At 46.8% G+C, this 26,131-nt stretch overlaps 1 protein-coding gene across 5 annotated transcripts in view; it reads right to left on the bottom strand.

Moving 5' to 3' along the window:
• Positions 1–4,957: 4,957 nt before the first annotated feature.
• ASTN1 (astrotactin 1) overlaps positions 4,958–26,131 on the bottom strand; it is a 253,533-nt gene continuing 232,359 nt past the window's right edge. For all 5 annotated transcript variants that reach the window (XM_045583192.1, XM_036442542.2, XM_036442544.2 and 2 more), the window contains 7 exons: positions 20,879–21,147; positions 19,235–19,368; positions 15,627–15,778; positions 14,253–14,388; positions 10,181–10,281; positions 9,170–9,353; positions 4,958–5,317 (listed from right to left, as the gene is read on the bottom strand). In XM_045583192.1, coding sequence (XP_045439148.1) covers positions 5,080–5,317; positions 9,170–9,353; positions 10,181–10,281; positions 14,253–14,388; positions 15,627–15,778; positions 19,235–19,368; positions 20,879–21,147 — 1,214 coding nt within the window. In that variant the 3' untranslated portion in view covers positions 4,958–5,079. The remainder of the gene's footprint in view (positions 5,318–9,169; positions 9,354–10,180; positions 10,282–14,252; positions 14,389–15,626; positions 15,779–19,234; positions 19,369–20,878; positions 21,148–26,131) is intronic.

Raw genomic sequence — 26,131 nt, 5'->3', positions numbered from 1 at the left:
TCCCTCAAATATAAATGAAGTTCCCAGAGGTACAGAGACATCCGTGTATTTCAACCTATCCCCTGAAGTGAACTTTAGCAGGCATTCATGCTTCTTCATTGAGAGAGTGCAGGCTTCAGACTCAAGACCTAGTATAGATTTCCAGCTCAGGAGGGTGTTGGAAGGTGACTGGGTCTCTGAGAGCCCGTTTGTAAAGTGGGGATACGTTTATATCTGCAGGGTTGTTATGAGCATTCAGTGGGGCCACTTTAGTGACCCTTGGAAGCATTTGGCATGTAAAGCATTCGTATGAATTCCTTTCCATAGCACAGCTGGAACTCAAGAAATAATACATATTCATGAATGAATGAATTTTCTTCCTTTTCCAAGGAAGTGTCCCAAATCACCCTAATTAGCCCTTAAAAATCTCACCACATGTTCTTCGTTTCCCTTCCTGCTGTATCTCAGATAAGAATTGCCTCATTAGTTGATGCTCAGGGGAAGATGAAATGAGACAGAAGAGAGTTGTTTGGAGAAGGGCTGAGTCTGAGGACCTGGACCAGAAGGCGAGGTCAGATTCCCAAGATAGCTTTTTCAGCTTCTAGGGGGAGCTTCAGGCCTCCTTCCTAATGGGTAACTGGCTAGCAGGTGCCTCACTAGGGCATTCTTCTTGGGGTTTTGGTTAATCTCCTGGTTAGTGGAAGCCTCATCTAACCACTGGGAAATCCGACACGGGCCCTGCCTTGACCTCAGGCTTTGTGTGCTCCATGTCCATGGTCTTACCTCTCATTACAGCATCTTTCCAAACCTGCCTCACCAGCCCACTGCCACCCACGTTCCTGTTGCTAGCATGCGCCACCAACCTGTCTTCTGATCGATCAGCCTGTGAGGGTTTTCAGACCCAGGTCCATCCCCACTGAGGATACTGTGGAGAAGGCAGACAGCAAGGGAAAGACAGAGGTGAGCATTTGCAGGGAAGAACTTTTCAAATGCCTGCCCACACCCTGAAGAATGTCAGGCTCAGTGTTTGTTTTTTGGGGGGAGGGGTGGCAATATTTGTAGATCAAGTCTGCTTTGGCTCTTGGTGGAGTTTTCCAAATTCCTTCTGGGAGGCCCCGTTCTGTGGCTGGGGGGTCAGAAAGCCCACACCTGAGGCCTGCTTGTCTGTTCCAAGCCTGTCTTCACCCGGAGCATTCCTGAGAGGTTCTGGCAGCCCCCACTGGTGGCCTGGCCCAGCTCTGTGGGGAGGAATGCAGCTACACTCAGACATTCCAGTTGCTGCTCAAACCCAGTGGCACTTCGTTAAATCCTGGGCCACACCCTCCCCTTTGAGTGTTTGCTGGTGTTGCTGTGGCAACCAAATACCCTCCCTTTATGTCCCCCCCCCCCCCCCCCCATTCCCTGCCTGCTCCAGTCAGCTCCATCACCAACACCTCTATTGTGGGCCTCCTCAGATCCCTCTTGTGTTGCCAAGGGACAGAGAGCCTACAGAGTGAAGATCAAAACATCTTCCCCTGTTTGGTACCCAAGAGAGACTGTCTGGAAGGTCTAGAGATCTGAAGTGTATGGGACTGACCTTCTTGGTCAGGGTTACCATGTCGCAGACACAACAGCTCCGTGGGTGTGGTACGTTCTCTCAGTGTGTAGACATCTCAGTGGCTGGGCTGGGCTGGGCTGTCTGAGGATATGACCAGATGGGGAGGGGGGTGGTGTGTACTTGGACTACTGTGACTCCTATGTGAGTCTGCATCCACGCTCAGTGATATCAGACAAGGGAGGTGCCCCTTCTCCATGAATGCCAGTAAACTCACGTCACAGGAGCCTTGAAAGTACACGTGCTGATATCCAGGCTGAGCATCAAGGCTTGAAGATGGCTTTGTCTTCTTGATCAGTTTTGCTGTAGGTAAGGCACCCCCTCCCATCATCATCAGATAAAACGACGGACAGAAAGCTTGTTCGTGAAATGTTGCCGTTAGTTCAGCTCATGTGTCATGAGGACCTTAAACAATAATAACCATTTTATTTATGATGTCTAATTTTTAGGATCAGGAATCCAGGTTGAGGTTGGCAGGGTGACTTCTCTCTTTCATGAGTCATTGATAGAGGTTGCTGGGTGGTACGCATCTGGCAGAGGGTCTGAGATGCTCTATTCATGTGTCAGGTGCCTCAGGAGGAATGTCTGGAAGGCTGGGCCCCATGCGCTTACATTGTGACCTTGGCTGAGAGTGCTCACACACGAGCACTCTGGCAGGTGGCCTCAGATCTTTTGTGATAATGCAGGGCTCCCGGAGTAAGAATTCCAGAGAAGAAGGTAGATGTCCCAAGGCCTTTTATGACTCAGATGTCACCTAGTGTCACTTCTATCATAATCTATGGTTTAAATAGGCATAATCCTGCCCAAGGCCTTTTATGACTCAGACGTCACCTAGTGTCACTTCTATCATAATCTATGGTTTAAATAGGCATAATCCTGCCCAGATTCAGGAAGAGAGCCAGCAGATAATGTTTTTAGATGGGAGATGTCAAAGAATTTATAGCCATCTTTTAATAGTAGTTCCTGCTTGCAGAGGTTAGAAGGTTCATCATTACTTTGCAAGGGGGCCTACTAAGTGTGCAGACCCTTCACATCTGGTTGTGAAAGATAAAGGGAGTGGTGTGAGATGACATCTATTTATAGTTAGTTACATTGTAGAGAGAGAAAAAAATTGTTTGGAGTTCTTTGTAATGATGGCTTCAATGTCTAACTTTCCCCATAAAGTGCTACACTCTGAGATGGAGAACAGCTCATCTTACCCACCAGTGTGTCTTGGGCGTGCTGTGTTGTATGCAGTACATTTAAATAGGTGGCAGAGAAAAAGTAAGACTCATCACTAGGTAGTAATAGTGTAAGATTATAATTTGCTGTTAAAATCTAACTTTTTGATGACAGGTGATAAGACCTATGTATTTGGAACCTAACATTTAAAACGATTCCCTAGTTGGTCCAACCAGACACTGATTATTTAAAACACAAGGTAATACCCACACACTGGACATTTACTAACAGCTTTATTATTTAGTTCCATTTTTAGTAATCGTACAATAATTCTCTTTTAAACAATACTGCTATACCTGAAGTTGGTCAATCATATTCTTTCTTCCTTCTACAGTAGTAAAGTGGGGGGTTTTCACACTCAGTTTTTTAATAGAACATTTGAATATGAAGAAATGTGGCTAACTAAAAATAACAGACCAAACTCCATGGGAAATGACTGCTCTCATGGTGTCCATTTGTGGGGACACCAGGCTGGGTGAGTGTTGGAAGTCAGGACCCACTCCGTTAAGACCTGTTTGGCAGCTTGGAAACTAGAGGCTGAATACTGGCTGGTACCATCACCCTCTCTAGACTGGTGAGTTCCTCCAGACACGCTTTGGGCAATGTCATCAGGGTGTGGTTGACTTCTCTCTCTAGGGCACAAACCCTCCACTCAAGTCCTTGGGGGATCTCAAGACACTCTGCTGCCCCAGTCATATTGGCTTTACTTTTAACTTGAAAGTAGATGGGACCCATTTATCGGGGGGAGAGGGGTGGTGGGTGTATATATGTGCAGAGATGGGGGCAGAAGGAGGAAGAGCAAAGATAAAAGGACTTAGGAGTGACAGTGGGCCTCTTTTAATAAAAAAGCAGGATGTCACTTACCTTGCCCACCACTAGGGATAACCTTGGAGCCTCCCGCTGCTGCATGGACCTGGTTTTCTGCTCAAACTTGAATGAAGGACAGAGCACAGTGGCAGCTGCGAAGGTGGCCTTCCCTCGCCACCCCATTGGTTGGTGACGGTGAGAAACTTTCCCCTGAGGCGTCTTAGCTGAGCCCTCATTGAGCAGGTGGGACTGCCGAGTTTCCCGCAGGCCTCTGCTCTGGGAGGGGGGTCTCTGAGGGAGGGGCAGTCCATCGTGTGCGATGAACCTGTGGATCTTTCTATAGAAAGATGTGGATAGGGTGAGAGCAACCTGAGCTCACAGCCCAGTTTTCACTCCCAACATGGGAGGGGACCCTGTGGTCCCAAAGGTGCTCTAGCTACAGAGTTGAAGGTTCACTGGACTCACCTCCTGCCCATGGTGGGTGGGTGTAGACCTCAGGAAGTGGGAAAGGGAAGGCTCTCTGGGCAGGAACCCATGGAGCTCACAGCTACCGTCCAGACAACACTGAGCACAAGGCTGGTGGGTAAGTGCCTTGCTCTGCAGCATGCCGGCCTGAACTCACACTGCCCTCCAGACAGACCAGAGGCAGAATTTGGGACAAGGTATGTACCCTCCTTTTGCCTCGGTTTCCTCATCACTGAAAAGGAGCTCAGAATAGCACTGGGTGGGGAGGCTGTTGTGAGAATTTGGTGACATGTAAAGTACTGAGAGCAGCGTCTGGCGCCTAGTACTCACTCAGTGAATGTGGTCTGTCGTTATTACTGTTTAGAAGAGATCAGCACCGGTCTGTGGCTGGCCTTTCTTCTTCTCCATGACCTTTCTCTCATGTTTCCAAATGAGGACCCAGGGCAAGGTAGTTGAGTGTGTGTTCAGGCCTTCACTGGTCCACCTGCAAAGCTAGGCTTCTTGCTGGCCAGGCCCCCATTGGTGCCTGTGCCAATGGTGCCCTCCTGGCAACCAGGTGGGGGAAGAAGATGCCTCTTTTCTGTATGTCCAGAGAAATGATCTGCAAAGCTAGCAACGTAATGATTGTGGTACAAACGAGGGCTGGAGGGCAGAAGTTTTTGTGATCGGTAATTACTTTGGTCCACTAAACACTGTGAGAGTGGTACTGGACCTTCCTGGATGAACTCCATGGAGGGTGGGGAGGAAATCAACAAATCAATTGCAAAACAAGCCCCAAAGAGTTCCCCTGAACTAGAAATGGTGCTGCATGAAGCCGCTGGCTGGCAGGCTGTGTCCTGGTCATGCAGATGGAGAACATAGAAATCCTGCAGGGAGCAAGGGTCGGTTTCTCCTGGGTTAGATGTCACCCGTGGAGGTTTTAATGTTCCATTAAAAAATATTAAAAATCCACAAACCTACCCAGATGTCCCCCTCCTCTTTCCTTCTGGCAGTCGCTCTCGGGCCTCATGGTGCTAGTTGTCTTTGCTGTCCCCATAATCGTTGTAGGGGACGCTGAGGGTCTGCTCCTCACACGTCTTCCTGAGGTCCTGGCTCAGCACTGACCAGTCAAGTCCATAGGGCTTGATCTCGCTGTAGCGGCAGCCCAGGTACTGGAGGGAGCCACGCCGCAAGCTTATCTTGGGTTCCTGAAGGAGTCTGTTGCACCAGCTGCTGAGCTCCCCAAGCTGGGACAGGATGAGGCCAGCTTTCCTAGGGGAGAAGCATGGTTAGAAAGAGAATACAGGAAGGCAAGCAGTGTGAAGCCGTACACTCTGAGGGGCCTCAGAGTCTGGCCTGATTTGCTTACTGCTCTATCCTAGGCATTTAAAACAGGGCCCTCCATAGATATTTGTCAAACGAATGAATGAAATACCAGTAATAGGATGGGTATGCAAAGTGGGGCAGACAGGGACACAAAATGCAGAGAGGAAATTGCTAATATATTTGGTGGGAATGTCTGCCCTTTTAAAATCATAGAGCTGTCAGGTTTGAAAGATCTATCAAATCAGTTTTCTTTAAAGTCTAATTTATCATTAGATGGCATAGAAGGTATTTGAATAGTTCTCTTTTCAATGCTATTTCTGCATTGAGTAGAAGCAGCTGAAACAGTGACCTTGTGGGGATAGCAAATATAACTAGCTATGCGGTGTGGAGGTAATTGACTGTGGTACAGGAGAGGTCAATAATGCCCTCCATGCACGTTGGCACAGGGTCATTCTTGTGGGAAGTGCAGACTTTCAGGGGCACACATCACCTAATTAACCTGCGGGGAGTTCATGCTCCCTTCCGCCATCTCCACAGAGAGGAAGGAGGTCACTGCCATTGAGCCTCAATCAAGGTGGGCAGAGGCACCTGAACTGTTTGCAGATCCCTGGAAGAGAAAGAGCAGGACGGGGCCAGGCCTTCCCACACACTGGAAAGGAGTGATGCCTCTGAGCCAAGGATAGAGGATGATCGCCCGTGTGTGTAGCTTGGGGAAATGCCCTCCCCCATCCCCCCGCTATCTCACTGGTGTGTGGGCTTCTTCCCTGCATCCTGGTTTGTATCAGAGATGAGAGTTACCTGATAACCAGCTCGCTAGTGTTGACCCTGAACATTCAGGATGTGTGAAGGAGCATGAATCCTTCACTCACTGTGTTCTTCAGAGATTATGAGAAAGCGTCTATTTGAACAAGCTGAAAAATGCTATTCTGGGAAGCTCAGCACAAACTCTTGTAGTCTCTATCAACCACTAGGCTAACTTCTCAGGTGATAAATCATCCCTTTCCCATTTAATCAACAATTCCTTCCAGAAAACAAAGCTACATCACCCCATTTAGAATGAACTTTCAAAGAACAATAATCACTTTCATTTCATTCCTGGCCATGAGCACCACATTCCTAGGAGAGCATACACAGAGGGATGTAGAGGACACAGGAGAAAAGGTGTTGAGCCCCAGCAGCACAGCCAAGGATCTAAGACAGTGTGAGGTAATGAGAAGGGCAGTCACATTTGCTCCAACTTTCAGAGGAAATCTGACTCCCACCCTGCTCACTAAAAACCATCTGATGCAGATGGGCTCTCTTCTGCAGTTTGGCCAAGCAAGCTTTCCAAAGTCAACATCCACAGGGACTTCCGCGGCCCATCCTCTTAATCTATCCTGCTGCATGTCCTGAGTTGGGGGAGGAAAGGGAAGTGAAGGAAGAGGGAGTAGCAGCATCTATATTATCTTTAAGAAATAAACATGCCGTAGCCATCCTTTCCAACAGATGGATTTACTTAACCCGAGTCTTTGCAGCTACTTTCATTGCTCACTTTAAAAAAGATAGTAATTAATGTGGGTCTGCCCTTGATCATCTCAGAGCCTGTGGTTTTCTTTCTTACTAGCAATGCAACCAGTGATGTTATCAAAGTATTTCAACCCGTGGCTCTCTACCTGGAAGCTTCCAGAAGTTGAACTGAAGGAATCCTTTCTGCTTGCTCACAGGAAGTAGGTATCCAGCAAACACCTTTTTAATCATTGCCACAAATGACTCCAAAGTGGGTTGATGTATCTTAAGGCAAGAAAAATGGAACTTTTTCTTTCCTGTGGTTCTCCCTGAGATTCATGACACTATGAGTAAAACTTTATTTTCCACAAACCACATTATTTTCAAATCTTATTGAGCCTTGAAAAACTAGTTCAAGGGTCTCCTAGAAGGGAAGTTTTGGGAAAAGAGTGTATAGTCAGCAGTAGGTCTTACTACACGGTGAGATCCATATTTCTTCCCCTGGTCATTTCATTAACCAATTTTCCTTCTGACTCTTGAGTTACAAGAGAGAAACTGGCAATCCAAATGCTCTTGGAAATCAGGATGATATAGGAAATGTTCATGCTATTCAAACTGTGACATTTATGTTCCCTACCATGACCCACACTGAAGTTGGAGCAAATGTGATTGTATATATACACCCAATAAGAAGGTATCATGCTACCTGACTCCAAATTATACTTCAGAGCTATGATAATCAAAGCAGCATGGGATTGGCAGAGAAACAGACACACAGATCAATGGAACAGAACAGCCCAACTATAAAACTGCAGGTATGTGGACAAGTAATTTTTGACAAAGGAGCCAGACACACACATGGAGTTAAGATAGTCTCTTCAATAAATGGTGCTGGGAAAACTGAAAAGCCACATGCAAGCAAATGAAACTGGATTAAGTTTGTCCCCATGTACAAAAATTAATTCAAAATGGATCAAAAACCTAAATAATAAAAGCCTAATATGATGTGTACTGACCACCAGGGAGCAGATGCTCTGACTGGCAGGTTAGCTTGCTGCTGGGATTCGGCTAATCTGGACTGAGCAAGATGGGCCAGACGGCCCCTCCTTGGTGTCTGCCCTCTTGCAATCTGGGACCCCTTGAGGGATGTCAGATAGCTAGTTTTGGCTCAATCCCATAGGCCAGGCCGGGGGACCCCACTGGTGCACGAGGCCTGTAGTAAGTTATACAGAAGAAAATATAAACCTTAGTTATAGGAAAAATTTTATGACCTTGACCCAAAGGCAAGGGAAGTAAAGGTAAAAAAAGAATGCAACTATACAAAACTAAAAAGCTTCTATACAGTAAAAGACATTGACAACACAAAGCAGCCAACCAGATGATGTGCAAACAATAGCTCTGACAAAGATATAATTTCCAAAATATATAAAGAACTCAACATCAAACAAAAACCCAATCAAAAAGTGGGCAGATGACCTGAAAATATACACTTCTCCCAAGAAGACCTAGGAACAGCCAATAGATATACAAAAAGATGTTTAACCTCACTAGCAACTGGGCAAGTGCAAATCAACACTACAATGAGATACCACCTTACACCTGTTACAGGGACTATTATTAACAAGGCAAGCAATAATAAGTGTTGGAGAGGCTATGGAGAAAGGGTAACCCTCATTCACTGCTAGTGGGTATGTAAACTGGTATAACCACTATGCAAAGCAGTCTGGGGATTCCTTAAAAAATTAAAAGTAGAGCTACCATACAACCCAGCAATCCCTCTCCTGGGTATACACACACAAAAAAACTTAAAAGCATGTAGTCACATAGATATAGGCATCCCTAGGTTCACTGCAGCAGCAGTCATGGTGGACAAGACATGGAAACCACCAAAGTGCCCTGTTACAGAGGGTTCGAAAAAGATGTAATACATATACACAATGGAATACTACTCAGCCATAAGAAAGGATAAAGTAAGGCCATTTGCAACAACATGAATGCATCTTGTGAATATTATGCTAAGTGAAGTCAATCAGAAAAAGCTAAAGACCATATCATTTCATTCATATGTGGGATATAAAACTGAAACTCCTTAACACAAATAGCAGTGTGGTAGTTACCAGAAGGAAGGGAGTAGTGGGGGCCCTAATATACGGGAGAAGATCTGACTTTGGGTAGTGGGCACACAGTGCAATATACATACCTTGTAATGTAGAAATCTATACATGAAACCTCTTTGATCCCATTAAACTAATGTCACCCCAATAACTTTAATTAAAAAATAGGAAAAAAGAGGCACTGGAGTTGACTGATTACCTGGGTCCCAATTCATCCTCACACCTCCATGTGAATTCTCCAAAACTCTCGTAGTGCTGGTTGTAGTGGTAAAGGACTCGGTGAAGGGTGGGGGAGCCCAGGTCCAGGAGAGTGTTGTAGGCCGTCTGCTGCTCCTTCCCGCTGGTGTAGCCATTGAAGAGGTTGTAGATCTTGTCTGCTATTTCTGAGGAGGGCAGACAAGACAAATAAATACAACTTCATATACATACATATATAAACTAGTGTGTATAGGCATATACACCTTCATACACGTGTGTGTGATATTACTTAGTGAATACTGTGCCCAGCACCTGGAGAAAGTGGGTTGAGTCAATCACTTTACCTTTGCCCCATCAGGTTTCTCTTCTATAAACTGAAAGCCTTTGAATAGAATACCTCCCAGGTTAATTTTAGTTATAATATTCGTTGTCTTTGCCCATGTTTCCTAAAAATAGAGAGCCTGAGGCAAAAGCTCATAGGTTAATACTGTACAGGCAGTGCGACCCTAGGAAAGTGGGAGGGAGGGTGAAGGTGTGAGGAAGGAAGTAGGCACAGAGGGAGGGCACTAGGGAGCAGGAAGCTGCTGGACCCCCGCCAGTCTATCCATGGAGGGGGGTGGAAGAAGACTGTATCTCATCTCCACTCTAAGACTGATGGATGGGGCCTTTCACATTTGCTGATATACACAAAATATGGAGAGATTAAATGCCAGATCCCATGCCGAGGGCAGAGGTCAGGGGGATGCCAGCAGGTAGGTACTGAGCACCTGGTGAATCCCCAGGTGTGCCCAGAGCCTGCACCAGCGTCTCCTGACTCTAGGACTCGCTCTGTGGAATGATGGGGTACTACGAGGATTTCTGCCCGAGGCAGAGCAAGGAGGATTCCTGGGAGGGAGAGGCCCCTCTGCTGGGCCTTGGATTATCCTCTTTCCCCCCTGAGCTCTAAGTTGTTCCCTCAGACTCCCTCCTCCTGGTGGTGAGGGGTGGTCCTTGGGCATCCTTCATCTCTTACCTTGAGCTTTGACATCATCCACCACAGGGCAGGGGGTCTTCACGATCACATCACTGGGCCTGGAGCGGCGTCCTGTGTTGTCCACACCCCACAGGGTGAACCTGGCAGGGAGGGGAGGGTGTCATTAGAGAATGGCCAGGCTCTGCCTGGATGGGGGGAGGAGGTTGCCCCAGTTGCTCTGTGACTCCATGATGCCCTTAGTGCCACCACCCAGGTCACAAGGTGTGTGGTCCAAAGCCTCTCACTACTTCCTGGTGGGTCTTGGGTTGGGGTTTCTGGTCTTGGGTGTATTATCTGATGGGAAGCATCATAGCATAGAGTACTGGTTCTCAAGGTGGGGTCCCCAGACCTGCAGCAGCAGCGTCATGCCCCACCCAGACCTACTGGATGGAGACTCCAGGGATGGGGCCCAGGCAATTCTCATGCCAGTTACTTTCTGACAACCACTGAGATGAGGTCAGGAGTCTGTGGGGCAGTCAGAACCAGGGTTGGAGCTCCTGCTCCCCACCCTGTGATGTTTAGCTCCTCTGAGCTGGTTTTCCTCTTCTGTGAAACGGGGATGTTAACAAAACAGGGAGACTTCGTGTGGGACCTGGAGCCCAAAGACCCTGCACTGCTCCTGATCTTGCTCTGTCCTGTCTGGTGCTCAGTTGACACTTGGGACACACAGGACTGAGGGCAGTTTTCCTCTTTAAAGTTTCCTACATATAGCTCCTCTGACCACAGGGGTGCTACCTCGTGTCCCAAGTGGAAACGAACCATAGAGGGATGTGACAATGAGGAGCCCGCACCCCCCAAGGAGGAGAGGAAGACCTGGCTATTAAAGGCTGAGTGGATAACCCTGGGACTCAGAGAGGAATGTGAATGTGACCTTGACAATAACTGCTGGTGTTGGGGCCCAGGGCCTCTGTCCCCAACCCAATGAGAATAAAGTCATTAATGCTGCCTTTAGTCTCATTGGGTTGAGAAAAGACAACCCTGCATCCACCCACCACTTCCTCCCTCAGAGGAGCCCAGAGAAAGTTGTTTCGTGTATCAGTGTGTGGATTGCCTCCTCTGACCTCCCCAAGTCCTCATGCAGGAGCCACGGGCACCACACACAGGCAGCCTCCATCTCACTGACATCCTGGTCGTGCGGGACACGTGGCCAAGACCACAGTGGTGGGCTCCAGACCGGAACCAGATGCTCAGCTTCCGGTCTCATCCCAGCAGGTGGCTCCATCCACTTCACAGCCTCTACCGTATGCCCAGGGCAGCACTCCTCTCACCCACCCCAGCAGCCCCACTGCTCGGGCAGCCTGGAATTGGGTCCCATCTTGCTTTAAGTTCCAGCTAAATTGAGAGAATACTGAGCTGGGATAAAAATGCCTGTGCTTAACTTAATTCCCAAATCACTCTAAAGGGGCAATTAGTATAAAATGTAGGGTTCTAGGCACTAATTTTAATAGCAAGGAAATGCTTCCCACGGCTGGTTTTTCTTTAAATGGCTATTGAGGAAATATTGACAAATACACCAGTCCCAAACCTTCTACGTAGAGGGGAGGCTTGACCTCAGACCATTCCTCAGGGGGCCCAGTGCCCTCAATCCTCACGTGCAGGCTGGGAACCAGCACAGGCTGGCTGTGGCTCCAGGGCTGGGGTCTGAAAGCTCTATTGCTTTCACAGGCTCCCTTGCAGGCTAGTGTGTGTGTGGGGGTGGTTTCTGCGTATCACCCCGGATCTGCTCCCTTCTGAATTGCCTGTCTGCTGTCACAGGCCCCAGAGGCAGTGGCTCTCTTGTGAGCACATGCTGTGGCGAAGAACATGTGTTAGCAGGCCACAGAGTCACCCCCCTTTGGTCCATTTCCTTGTCTCTAAAATGAAGATGTTGGACCAGAAACCCCCTTTAAGATACTTTTCAATCATGGATTCTTAACTGGGTTTGTGCTGTGGTCCCTTCTCAGAATAATGATTTTTAAGTGCATTAAATAAAATGTGTCAGATGACAAGGTCAGCCAGTCTGTGAGATGCAGTTCTACCTCTGTGCCTCAAGGTGAGGTGCTAAGATGGTGCTAATAGATCCTGTAAGCCTCAAGTGGCTGGGGCATGAAACACATGCATGGAGAGATGAGAACTCTGATTCCATTCTTCACCTCCTGCCACACCCCAGACTACCAGCTGTGTGCTTCTGGGGAAGTTACTCAATGTTGCTGAATCTGTTTCCTCAGCTATCAAATGAGAACAATCACCTCACTCTCACAGGGTCAGAAGGATTCCCAGAGGCACCCTCACCCTCCGCACTCAATAAATGAAGGCTGCCTTCCTCCATGTTATAGATGAGAAAGCTTTGTGCAGAAACTTTAAGAGCCTCGCTTACCCTCAGTGGTTAGAAACGATCCAGGTTCAGGACGCATGTGTTCTCAACACTTCACCAGGGCTCCTCTCCTCCTGTACTGGGGGCTGAAGCTCAGCCTCCCTCCATCCTATTCAGAGGAATGTCTCCCAGGCCAGGCCCTCGTCCTGTGATCTGCAGTGCCACCTTCCACTAGGTCCTAGTGGACATAGTCTATCTTTTCCTCAGCTCCATACTTGGTCTCTAATTTCTTCAAGGTCACAGAAAGTTTGCAGTTTTACAAGCCAGAGGGCAATGCTGGAAGTCACCAGGGGGAAGGCATCAGCCTCAGTTCTTTGAGCAGGAAACTTGGCCACATCAGGCCAAGCTGAGGAGGGTCCCCGGGGTGGGTGAGGGCTGGCATTCTCCACAACAATGCCAGCTTCATGCTCATAAGAACTTTGAAATTCCTAATTAATAGTTGTGACTTAGGGATAGGGATTATGGAGCCCTTTTTATAAATGGCAATTCCGGCTTCACTGAGTTTCAGGAATTTTACAGAAGCTCCCTTTCTTCCTTATCAACTGCCTGTTCATAAGTAGGCTGGCTGTCCTTTGTCCTAGATCAGCATTTATGTTTCTTTGTATTTTCCAACTCCTCCAGTAAAAACTCACATATTTTACTTTCATCAGCATGCCCCCCTGGTTACATTTCTTTTCCCTATATTGGAAATATTCAGACTGGGCATCCAAGTTCATCATGCAATCAATGCCATTCACATTTCTAGTGCTTTTCATCTTTGAACTCCCTGACTGCAGAAATGGAAATGATTTATTCTGGAAACCTTGACGCTATTCTCCTGACCTCATCTGTAAACTGTTAAATGTTTTTCATCCTGATGGGGTCATAAGGTCCCAGAACTACATCACAATGGTTTCTGCCTTAGCTCTCAAATTTTCCTATCAGGACTTGGACTGCATCATGATCTCTCCTCTCTTTGTGTCATTTGTGTCTCTGCTTCACAAATAGCTTTCAGTCATTCCCAGAGCACAGGGCAGAATAGGAGGAGCTCTCAGGGAGAACAGGGCCGCAATAATGGAGTTCACTATGTGTCCTTTGAAGAAAAATGCAGACCACCTCTAACCTCAGTAAACTATTTCAATGCCACTGGAGCTGCTTTCTAAGCAGAGTTCTTGGTATTCTCCTTTCCTCCAAAAAGTTAATAATCTCCTCTGATATACAGCATTTCACTCTATGGTCCCAGTTTTGCTCTCTTCTATCCCTATTACTCACCCTCAGCTTCCACCCCGTGGATGACTTCGCTTCTCACCTTTATGCCTCTTTGCCTTTCCCTCACCATTCCTGCCGCCTGGTATGCCCTTTCCAACATGACACTACCGACTGAAAATCTACCCAATCCAATTCACCCCAAAAGTCACAATCAACCACTATCCTTTCTCTTGAACATGTCCCTTGCTCTTTCTCATCTAGCGTTTTTTTCCATCCAGCCTGATGTTAAGGTTAGTTGTTTCTCTATTTCCCCTCTATGTTGTAAACTCTTTGCAGGATGGGACTACATTATTTTTCTTGATCCTCCCCCTACTGTGTCTGGAAGGTTCTGTTTAATGCTGATCAGGACAAGACTTAAGAGACTTGGAAAAATGTTTTGAGTCTCTCAAGGAACCCAAGTAGCAAAAAGGAACCAGCCAGGAGCCTCGGATGTGTGGGGGAGGGAACAGTGAGGCAGTAGGAGTCACTCACATGTAGATGGTGTCGGGTTCCAGGCATCTGATGATCAGAGAGATGGTAGTGAGCTGCTTGTCTGGCACCTGAGAGGGCATGGCACAAGGAGACTTCGCTCCGGAAATGATGTCATCCACAAAGCTCAGCACTGTTTCTGCCGAAGGGAAGGGGTGGAAAATGCATAAAAAATCAAGGCCAAACAATGGGGACACAGGATCAACTCAGTGAGAGCTTAACATTAAAATGGCTTGGTCCCCAGGCTTCTTACACTCCAGGTAGAGAAAGGAGACCTAGAAGGAATCGTTGTTGTTTTTTTATGACTATTTCAAATTTACTAACTGGTTTAGAGCCATTTGTCCAGAGTTAGCTCAGAAGCAACTAGGGCAAGAGGGACATGCCACATTTGCGAGTTTTTATGCAATATCCTTGGTGAGAACAGCTGTTCTGGTCAGTGGTCATTGCTAGACCTTCGTGGTGCCTGTGCACATCAGGGAAAGGGCCTGGAAAGAAGCAGTGGGCAGCAATCCATGTCTCTAAGCCTCAGTGGCAGCTTACCATAAGATATTTACCCTATATTATTGATGTGAGAAAATGCTAAGTAACTGAAAAGGGATTTACTATCGGGGAAAGGGAGGGAGGAAGAGACTGAACATAAACTGTGCACCTATGGATGAGGACAATGGGGGAGGTGGAGGGGGCGGAGAGTGTGGTGGGAACCTGATGGAGGGGGGAAGAAATGAGGAACCTTTGTAACAATATGAACAATAAAAAAAAAAAAGGGAAAAAAAAAGATATTTACCCTGAGTTAGACTGTGGATGCTACCATGCTGTTGGTGACCACACTCGTGTAAGTTCCAGGAATGATTTACCTTGACCTTTCTTATATGTAGACAGTGAAATAATGAGGCATGAAGCATTTATTTAAGAGGTGATTCCACTACTCTAACACTTCCTTCTTCTAGCTGGTCCTAGCAAAAGCAGAGTTTGCTTTAGGACAAGACACGGGGTAAGTGAATCTGTCCACACATGCTTTCGCCTTATTAGTAAAGAAATCTTTTCTTCTGTAATCATGGCAGTGGTTAGCACAGGATTGTTTTCTAATTATGGGTGAGGATAACTAGTGTGCTGTATCGTTATTTCTTTGTGAGTGTGCCTAGAGGCAACGAAATGGACACCTCTTCCATAAACAAAAAGTAAAACAAAATCAAAACAAGGTTTTGTCAGATGCTTACCAGGCAAAAACTCTTAAAAGGACAAGATGACTGCTGCTCAGGCCCCTCCAGAATTTCCCTGAGGCCCTGGGGACCTGGGGACCTGGTGCAGAGCCAGGAGGCAGGCATTTTTCTCTACTGCTTTCTACCCTGGGTCCAGGAAGTGGTGGGAGATGCTCACCAGTTTCCACTTTGGAGTGGTCCATCCTGTCGGTGACCTTCTCTTGACGGATGAGGTAATCTACAATCTGTACCCCGATTGGAGGCTCTGAGTGTTCCCACTCCAGGACCACAAGGGTGCTGCTGGGCTCGTGCACCGTGGACAGCCGCAGCCTGAGGGCAGAGGAGAGGAAACGTGAAGCGGAGACCCAGCTGAGCCCTGCAGGCTCTTCTTATACCACCATTAGCCACCTCAAGTATAAATTCTTCCTTCTAACCTTTATTCTAACCAACCGTTACAACAACCTCTGTGAGTGCTTGTCTCCTTCACCAGAGAGTCAAGTTTCTGGTAGACCCTTGATATCTATATTTTAAGTACCAGTTTCAGGTTAGAAATTCAACATATATTTGTAATTAAATAAGTAGGTGAGTCAAAGATGAATGCCTGCATCTCACATGGTCAGGGACAGGGCTTTCGGGGTAGCACTTGATAGAGCTTGAAAATATAATTTCTGGATTTACTCTTAAAACAATGAGACTGTGCCTATATTGCTAGTAGCCAGGCCCACTGAAGGTGGTGGCTAGGAGAGCCTGCATTATCAAGGTCAGCTCAGTTTCTGCAGCACTGTCAGTATCTGCCCTGCTGGTGGAACCCCACGTATTTTCTTCCCCAGGCCTTCTGAGCTCAGGGGCCTTGGAACAGGCTCAGTTTGGAGGTAATGCTCATGAGGAGATTTGCTGGGCAAGAGAAAGCTGGCCACCAATCAAGTTGTCCTCAGGTTGATGTCCTGTGTCTGCAAACTCAGGTTCTCATTTCAGTTTCTGTTCTTGGGTTTCTATAGTAACCCGATTCCAATTCCCTTTTCTTGATTTTTCCAATTCATAGTCTGCTCATTCTGTGCAAATTGTCCATCTTGACCACTTTTTGCCTTTCCATCTCATACCTCTTTGTATGTTGCAGACACTCAATAACCATTATTGACATTCACTAGTATGCCTCTCCTAATGGTCCACGTGGTTTCAATTCCCTGCCTTGTTCTGACTTCATGTGTGGGTTTCAGATTTCTCAATTGCTTCCAATTCCCTGTTTCTTCCTAGACCACTGGCTTCTGGGCTTTTTTCCCAGTTCTTGCTCACTCCATCCTCCACTCCCTCACATGTATTCCTGACATTCACCCCCATCCTTGGTTCCCATATCTCATGACCACCCATAATCCTGGTCCTCTAGCCTCTCCTAGGCTCACAGATGCCCATCATTGGTCTCAGGGATCAACTTTGCAAGGCACCGTGAGTGTATCACACCAAAGCAATGTTCATTTTCAATTTGGCATGATTTACTAATTTACCCATTACTTATAAGAATGTACTTGGTAAGTACTGAAGATGTAGAGGTGTGCACACCAGCTCCAGTCCCTATTTTTATGGGGTGGTCAATAGACATAGTTATGCATGTGTTTATAATAATGTGTGATAAGAACTTTGAAAAGAAATCACAGGAGGCTGTGGGAGCAGCAGCAAGGAATTCAGCTAGTGCGAAAATAATGCAAAACACATGTTCTCCAGTGGCTTCCTATGAGAAGTGCATAGTTTGCATATGACATTAAAGATGGAATAGACCCAAAACAGTGCAGATATTGACAAATTCATTAATTAGAGTCATATGCAGAAAGCTATTTTGAAGAAAAAGCATTATGAGGCTTAAGCAAGTAACTAAGCCTTTCTGAGAACTCAGATTCTGTGTAAACATGAAGTAAGGCTGGCCTCTACTGAGAAACAGGAGTGTGTGAGATTTACGCAGACGTGTGGAAAGCTAAAGTGCTTTTCTATTTCCCTCTACCAACAAAAATTCAAAAAACTAAGGTCTGCTACTAATTAGAATTAACAAGAAAAAACTGAAGTCCCTAATAGATGTTCCTGCTCTTGAAAATGTAGCCCAATTTGATGTTTGTCTATGACATTTAGTAAATGCAGGTTTATGAACAAAACCAGCCCAAGTCACTAATGGCTAGATCTCATGTCCCTGATGATAACTGCTTGGTGGATTCAGTGTTAAGTGTCAAAGGCAGATTTCTTAGTTGGTGAATCAGTCTGGAAGCACCATCTTCTTCTAGTAGCTCCTTTTCTACCAAAAGGAAGGACTTCTACTAATAATTAGCGTGATTATATTTTGACTCTAGAAGTCCAAGTCACAGCAATAAGGAGCAAGAAGCCAATGGCTGGTATATCTAAAACTACTTAAGGAAGGGCTGTGGACAAGAGAAGATGTAGGCTTGTGATGACACTCTACTATTGTGTTGTCCTCTTTCTGGTTCTTTTCCTGTTCAGTCCTGGTCCTTTACTGCCCACCTGCACATCCATGTAACGGGCAGAGGGCAGTGTTCACCAAGACCAGCCTCGCACTTGCTGGGTCCTTCTGCCATCTTGCTCCTGCCTACTTAGCCCTGCAGGTACTGTAGGTTCTGATCCTCACTCCGCTTTCATTGCCTAACCAACCCATGGGTCATGCTCCTCCAGCTTGCCCTACCAGCACTCCATATTAGACATGATAGTTCTATGCTCCACTCCAATGACAGATGCTATAGCAGAGACTACAAGGGGGCCCTGCCTTGGGCTCTAGCCCATCAGGATTCACAGGCTGTTCAGCCAGTCTGTGCAGCCTTCCCGTGAGGGGCAAGATATTGGACATGTTCATTCTCAGCCACCTTTGCAGCACTTTTACTTATTCATTCCTCAAATGCAGATCTCGCCCTACTCCCTCCTCCCCCACCCCCGCCATATTCATCCCTGACCCTCTGCTCTTCCCAGTTGATACTTATTCTGGAACATTCTTTCTCGGAGCTGTGTTCTATCTCTCATTTCTTTGAGTTGAATTCAGTCTTATCCCTAGTGGTTACTTTTTTATGCAGCTCCAAACTATCTTTCCCTCTGACCACTGGCCACTGCTATAGAACTGCCCCACGGTAACTCCAAGACAGGCCCCCACGGAACCAGCCCCTTCCTCACACTTGCGTCTTCTTTGATGCTTGTTTTCTCATTTGTGGCCGATTCATCTTCCCAGACACCCAGGTCATAAGCCTAAGGCCATTCTCAATCCTCCTTCCTTCTCACACCCAGTCAGCCACCAAGCTCCACTGCTTCCGCCCAAAGTCATCTCTCAGTTGTATCCTCTCCACACTGTGATGGCTGATAGCCATGGCTCTGCTCTTTGGAAAATTCCTCCATCTATAGGGACCCATTCCCTTATCTATTACAAGGAGGAATAACAGCATCTAATTGCTCCACACGGACTGACACCAATGGCCTCATTATAGACTTGACTTCTTCCAAGGCAACAGCACTATTACCCCTTACCTTCTGGCCATGCTGTACTACTATGTCCACCTTCGAGAAGACATTCAAGTTTCACCTCCTTCATGAAGCCTTCACTTATATGTCTCATATAACTATTATCAAACCATTCCTCCTACAATTACAGTTTGTGCACCTGCCTTCCAGATGCAGCATCATGGTTTTCTCTCTGTTTCCCAGCATCTAGCCCATAGCTTTGCTAATGGTAGACTTTCTCTAATAAGTGTTTGAGGAATAATGCTGAGGCATGCCTGAGGGAGAGAAAAGTAAAGGGACACATACACAGGCTGTGGCAGAGGCGCACACGTGGGGAGCCCATCAGCCCCAAATGCAGTGGAGTCACAGCGACACCAGTCCTCGATGACATCTCCAGTCCCGGAGCACCACAGGGAGCTCATGGTGGCTTCCTGCAAGAGCTGCAAGAGAGGGCAAAGAGTGTCAGGTCTCCAGGCTGAGTCACCATAATCAAGGGCCACTAAAGCTCCATTTGGTCTTAAGTAACTTCCAGCCAGTAGTACTTCTTTCCAGGAAATCGTTCTGGGAAGCCCAGACCACTAGGGCTCATCTTTCATTAGCATCACAATTGTCCCTGTGGTTGACACCTTGGAAGCAAGTCTTATTCCACCTGCCATCTCTTTTCTATTCCATCATTCCACACTTGCATTCCAGCAACAGTGACTTCTCTACCAGGTAGTCAAGAGGACTTGCCTTTACTGCTCTTCCCTCTGCCCAGAGGCACTTAGTTATTTCTCAAATGCCTCTCTGCATCCTTATTGGCCCTCTTCATCCTGCCAGAAGACAAGCAGGGCAGGGCAGGACTGGGCAGTGGAGTAGAGCCACTGTCACTCTAGGCTTTGGGCCTCCTTTGGGTCTCCTTTGATCCTCTCAAGCTGCCTGCCAGAGTTCTCTTCCCTCCCACAACTCTTCCCATGGCCACTTCTATCAAACTGAAGAGTTTATAAACCTAAGGGACAAATTCTTTCAAACACTCAATGAAGTATCTGTGGCAGAGGCAGACACTAGTAAGAGAGAGCAACACACACATAAAATCCCTCCTGTTGGCTTAGACACCACCTATGAAACCGACACACCAGGTGTCCCTCAAAAGAGGACAGAGGAAGCAATTATCACCCCACTGGGATGGGGACCCCTTTCAGGCAGGTAAGAGGATCACTGCTGAGACTCTACTAGGTCTTGTCCCCCTTTGCCTATAGTCTCAGAAGTCCCCACCCTAAGCTTTCAGGTGTTTCTTTTTGTCCATATTGTTGCTGTTTTTGTGTGTCTGTTTTGACCCACCCTGTCCTTTATGACCTTGAGGAAATGAGCTAAGTCACCACCTCAGTCACATTTTCCTTACTTATCCCTTTAGGTGCCTGCTTTTTCCCTGAGCATCTTTGGAAAGGGAGAAGCAGAGGAGATGGAGGGGTGGTTGGGAGATGTCATGGCCTGCACCATAATATAAGGCAGGGACTTCTGCATGGACATGACATTTTGAGTCAGAGTGATGGGTGAGAAACCACCTCCTTCTGGCTCAGGTGTCCAATGTGCTCCTGCCACTCTCACTGCAGCAGCCAACAAGAGGAAGCAGAGCTGAAACTTCTCCCACGACTGTCCCCCGAGGCTTTCTGAACAATGACTTTGGTGACTGCAAACGGCTATGCCTCCCTATCTACCTTTTTCCTTCCAGCCCCTGGTGTTCAAAACCCTTCCGAATGTTCAGTTGTGACTCCTAAGTCATTACTATGGGAATTGTGAATGCACTGACTTGAATTACTATGCAAATGTAAGAAAATAGGTGCTTAGATTAAACAAAAAGTCTCACTATCCATAGTCTAGCATGGGCTCAGCTGCACCTGTCACCTCCTCGAGCCCTTGGCAACACCCTCTGTTGTTGCCTCCCTGAACCAAGAGTCCCAGGCCTCTTACCCGCTGGGTCTGGTTATTGGGCACCAGTTCATAGATGGGGGCTGCTCTGGTCACCTCTAGCAGAACCGGCTCGGCAGGGATGTCAGGGCTGGATGTCACATGGCACAAGGGGCAGGACGAGGGGCACCGTCCCTTGCTCTGGCACTCCATGCGGACTCCGGCTGCCATGCGCTTGGTGCCAGACTCCGACAGGCTGGTGATGTATTCTGGGAATGTTAGCACCTTGGGGTCTCTTTCCCGCTCCTCTGACTCGTCAGATGGGGAGTTGCCTGCCAGACACAGAAAGAAAAGGAACAGTGAGGGAGGGAAGAACAAGGGCTGCATGGCCTCATGGCCCCGAGCACCAGAGTCAAATCCTAGAGCGGTCAGGAAATGTCACAGAGGGGGTAAAAATGTGATTCTGTCGTCTGGCTCAATCTGGGGAACCCCTCCTCCCAGATCCCCCCACCAGGGGAGTAGGCTGTTTCCTGGCTGAGCAGCATCAGCCCCACTGATCCTCTCGGGGATGCTTCTGCATTTTGTGTGCAGGTCCATGACTGCCATCCATAATGCAAGCAGTAACAGCAATGACAGTTCTGCATCCAGAGAATGAAGGTCTGAACAGTACTCCCTCTAGCATTGCTAATGAATAAAGGCCAGAATGATTTTAAAGCACATGATGGTAGCTAAGTACATGCAAATCATCATAGTCTAACCATACCTATGAGTAAGGTTTACTGAGCCTGTATATTCCAGGAATGTGATATCTGATCATAACCAGCTTTACATCAGCTCTTTGCATGGAATTCTATCATTACACCCATTTTATAGATGAGAAAAGTCAGGCCAAGAGCCTCAAGCTCACAGCTATTGTATTGTGAGATCTGAAATTTGAATCCAATTCTGTTATAGGACATCTCAGCTTCATTATTAATTAATGCAATAAAGATGCGAAAGGAACTTGGACTTTTTCAAAAAAGATTTTCACTCCAAAGCCTGAGAAATGGGTCCATACCACCCTGACTGATATGTAAAAGGGAGTTGGGGGGCTCTTGATTTATTTTTAGTGACAGACATTGGAAATGCCTACCAAAAAGTAACAGTTTGTCCCCTGTGGAATAAAGCACTGCTTGGTATTTCTTTTCCAAGCCTTCATGATTTTCTGCTTATTAATTCTATGGGAGATGGAAGTAGAGTCTGCTGGCAAAAAACCCCTAGTCCCTTAAGAGTTCCCTGACTCCTGGTAGCATAAACATGCAATAGCTGCAGGGAGGCCACTGGGCCTTTCGAAACAATGGGCGGATAGGCCATCCATTTTGTCCTCTCACAATGAGAATGCGATGTTTGATGGGAGATCTTTGGGGGGTCTGGGAAGAAGGCTCTGCAAAGTGGTTCCAGAAGGTGATTGCGAGATACGACTCATTGACTTCATAGCAGACTTCTCTCTTGTGGGGCTGAGGCAGTGCTCGCTCTCCCCTCTTGTTTGCTGTGTGATACGAGGCACCGCAGCCTTGCTGTTGTGCAGATGAGCATCTCCGTTACGCAGATGAGGCATTTCTACCCCGCAGCTCCATGGACGTGGGCTCCTCATGCATTCTAAGGCAAAGGGCTCACTCAGTGACTATCAATGTAGGATACAATTTATTTCACATTTGCATCGGTTTAATAAAGGATCTAGAGTTGAGCTCAAGCCCTTCCTGGATTTTCAAGATAACTACATTCCTGCACATACCAAACCCAAGACCTGTGTTATTAAATAGGAGATCCAGGAGCCCACACCAGCTAGCTCCAAAGTCACTCCAAACAATTTGTAAATCTTGATTGACATTCAGGCTTTTGTAACTCATGGCTGGGAGTGTTTGTAAAGTCCTCACCCAGCTCATGGCAAGGATAAGTGGGGGTGGGATAAGGTTTTTGAATTCTTGATGTTATTTATAGAAAAACATGCCTTCATTCATTGGGGAAGTGAGCGAAATTTTAAAAAATGATCAGTAAAGATACAGTGCTTTTTTTCAAGATAAGAGTTTTAAAATTTTGCCTTGCAAGCCTTACCAGAGAGCTGAAGGGTCTCCGGGTTGGCCCTCAATTTTTCTCTAGCAATTAATACATCATTAATGAGTAAAACAATTCCATCCAACTTAGCCTAGAATCAGATGCATTGCAATTCATGATCAGCCCACAACCCTCCTGGTTGAGGTCTTCAACACAGAGGCTAGAAAAGGTTTCTATAAAGTAACCACTAGGTGGTGACAGCAAGTCTAAAATGACTTCTGTTAGAGGAAATAAATGGTGATACATTCTGTGACCACTTCGGCATCACAGAAAATAAACTTATGGAAAAGTGACACATGGCTACTTAAAAATGTTGTAGTGGCACAAATTTTCTCTAGCAATTAATACATCATTAATGAGTAAAACAATTCCATCCAACTTAGCCTAAGGAGAAAAATACAAGATGATCAAGGGAAAACAAAAGTACAGGAGAAAATAAAAATCCCACTCAATATTATTCACGTGGAGTATAATTTGCTTTAGGGGAGAATAAGATGCCACGAAATACCTTTTCTCTCACCTTTAATTCCCAAATACCCAGGAATGCCCCTCACCTCCTATGTCCATATCCGTATATAAAACTCAGGTCACTATTCAGAATGTTCAGGTCTGACACTAGAGGGCACTGCAACCCCACACCATCTGGAGCTTAGTGACAGCCTCCAGCCCTTCAGCAATCTATCATTAAGGCTTTAATTGCTGTGAACATTTGAGAGGCTGCTCCCTTTGCTGCTGTCTTCTGGCTTCCCAAATTAAAATCGAGATGCTAATCTGAAACCTATTTAATGTTATTAAGCACTGTTATCCCAATAAATTCAAAGAAAATTTTAAAAAATCAAGATGCAGCACTCCCTCTCCCCATCCCCTATATCTTTCAGTACAAGGCCAGGGAGAAGAGAGGCAAGAAAAGGAGGGTGCAAAAGAATATGGTGGGAAGCCACCCAACTCTTGCTGTAATTCAGAATCAAGTTTGCCCACTCCTGAAACTATACCAGTCCAGAAGAGCGAGCCCCGCCCGAGACCAAGACTAGCCGCCCTGCCAGTCCTCCCACCAGGCAAGATGAGCTGCCTAGAGAGGAGCTAGATTTACACAGAAGTGATGAGCAGTGAACTCCCGGAAGACTCCGGCAAAGAATAGAGATGTGTGAGAGATTTTTCAAGGAGGAAACACATTTTCCCATGTGCGGTTAAAGATACAATTGGGAAATGCTCCTTAAAATGATGGAGTCTGGTGGAAAGCCAGATAAATCTCCCTTTGCCCAAAGAGAGCACTTACAACCATCACATCCGTGGCAAGTGAAGCTCGTCCAAATCCTAAAAGCTTCAGCAGAGTCTGATGTCTGACACTTGCTTTACCTCCCCTCATGCTGGCACGGGTGTGAGAGGGGTCAGTGTGTGGAGAGTGGTAGGGAGAAGACTCCGCCCCATTTCCTATGGTTCTATGGCCCACTCCAATTACAGCCCGTGGGTGCTTCTGCCCCCTTCCGCCATCTTGAACCTGGGTAGAAATGCTCTAGTAATTTGACACTAGTGTCTCTTAATAAAATGAATATTCTATTTCAACAAGTAGTCTCTGGACATAAGAAATAAGCTACAATTAGGGTCTTAAAAGATTACCATTAGCCTAGGCACCTTCTGATGGAGGATACTGGGTGTGGTTGTGGCCTCCTTTCACCTATTTGCAGAGCCCACCCCACTGCTCACAGGGAAGGCGCTGGGGTCCAGCCAGGCACTCAGGTTTCTCACAACGGAAGAAGAGCCAACATGAAATGTATTAATAGTTCACAGCCCCCAAACTGCAAAGCATTCTGAAAATACAGTTTGCTATAAATAAATGCCATTTGTTTGAGGCTAAAACTGTACCTATGGCACACAGTGGATGAATTTCCCCCACAGAATATCGGGGTATGAGAATACTGGCCTCCTGATGTTCAAAATCTCACCATGGCTGTGCCCATGGCCTTGGGCAGGTACATATTGACCCATCTGGAATCAAGATGATAAAAGTGACTGAGCCAATCTCATGCCAGCCCACTGTGCTGGTGGGAACTGACAGGTCACCCAGGTGAATGAGTGGTTATGAAGTAAATTGGTACAATTCTTGTAGGATTCTGGGGCTGCTGTAAGAGTCTCAAGTTAGTGTCCAAGGCAATGTGATGCTAATGACATCACAGCCAGAGCTTCAGAGGCAGTTCATTAGGCAGTGAGGAATCAGATGTAAGCTAGTCAGCTTCTGGAGATGGCGTGGATCCTCAGGAGAGACAGTTTGACACAGAGCAAGCAAATAGCACATGGACACAGCACACTGAGCCCTGAGCCCACTGACACCCCCATGCAGGTCCTCCCCCCATCCCCACCCCTTATGGTTCACGCAGGTGTCCTGAGTCATCTGAAATCACATTTCTGTCCAGGCATGCAGGTGGAATCAATCTCAGAGGAGATTCAGTGACTCTGGATGACTTAATCTGAACTCCCAGACCTGCCAAGGGACACACTCTCTGAGCAAAATAGAGTACAATCCTATATAATAAAAGCCCAATATGCTAAGTGTTCAGTTGGCTAGTCAGCTGCTCAACCAATCAAAGTGTAATATGCTAAGGCCGTTCAACCATTAGCTATGATGTGCACTGACCACCAGGAGGCAGACACTCCAACCTGTAGATTAGCTTGCTGCGGGAGTCTTGCCAATTGGGACTGAGTGAGATAGGCACAACACATCCTGGAACACTCCCATGGTCCCTTCCTGGCTGGCCAACCTCCAGCATCTCTCCCTGATCCTGGTTCCAATCATGCACCAGTGGGGTCCCTCAGCCTGGCCTGGGCCTCTTGCAATCCAGGACCCATTGGGGGATGTCAGAGAGCCAATTTCAGCCCCATCCCGCAGACCAGGCTGAGGAACCCACTGGTGCATGAATTCGTGCACTGGGCCTTTAGTGGATAATTAAAGGAAAAGGATAGGGCATGAACCAGCCACTTCTCTCCATCTTTAGGTCTCTGTGTGAGATAATGAGCACCCTGGGGTGTCTTCCTTATCTTTGACACTTTGCATAGTTTAGGTGTATAGATCCCTATCTATCTATCACCCATCTATATCTACCATCTGCCTATTACCTACAATTATCTATCTATCTATCTATCTATCTATCTATCTACCCACCCACCCACCCATCCATCTCTCCATATATATATTAAAGGGGGAAGGGTGGAATATATTAAGTCATG

Source organism: Pipistrellus kuhlii, unplaced genomic scaffold, assembly GCF_014108245.1.
Source record: "Pipistrellus kuhlii isolate mPipKuh1 unplaced genomic scaffold, mPipKuh1.p scaffold_m20_p_18, whole genome shotgun sequence".
NCBI lineage: Eukaryota > Metazoa > Chordata > Mammalia > Chiroptera > Vespertilionidae > Pipistrellus > Pipistrellus kuhlii.
This window is presented reverse-complemented; position numbering and strand designations above follow the sequence as displayed.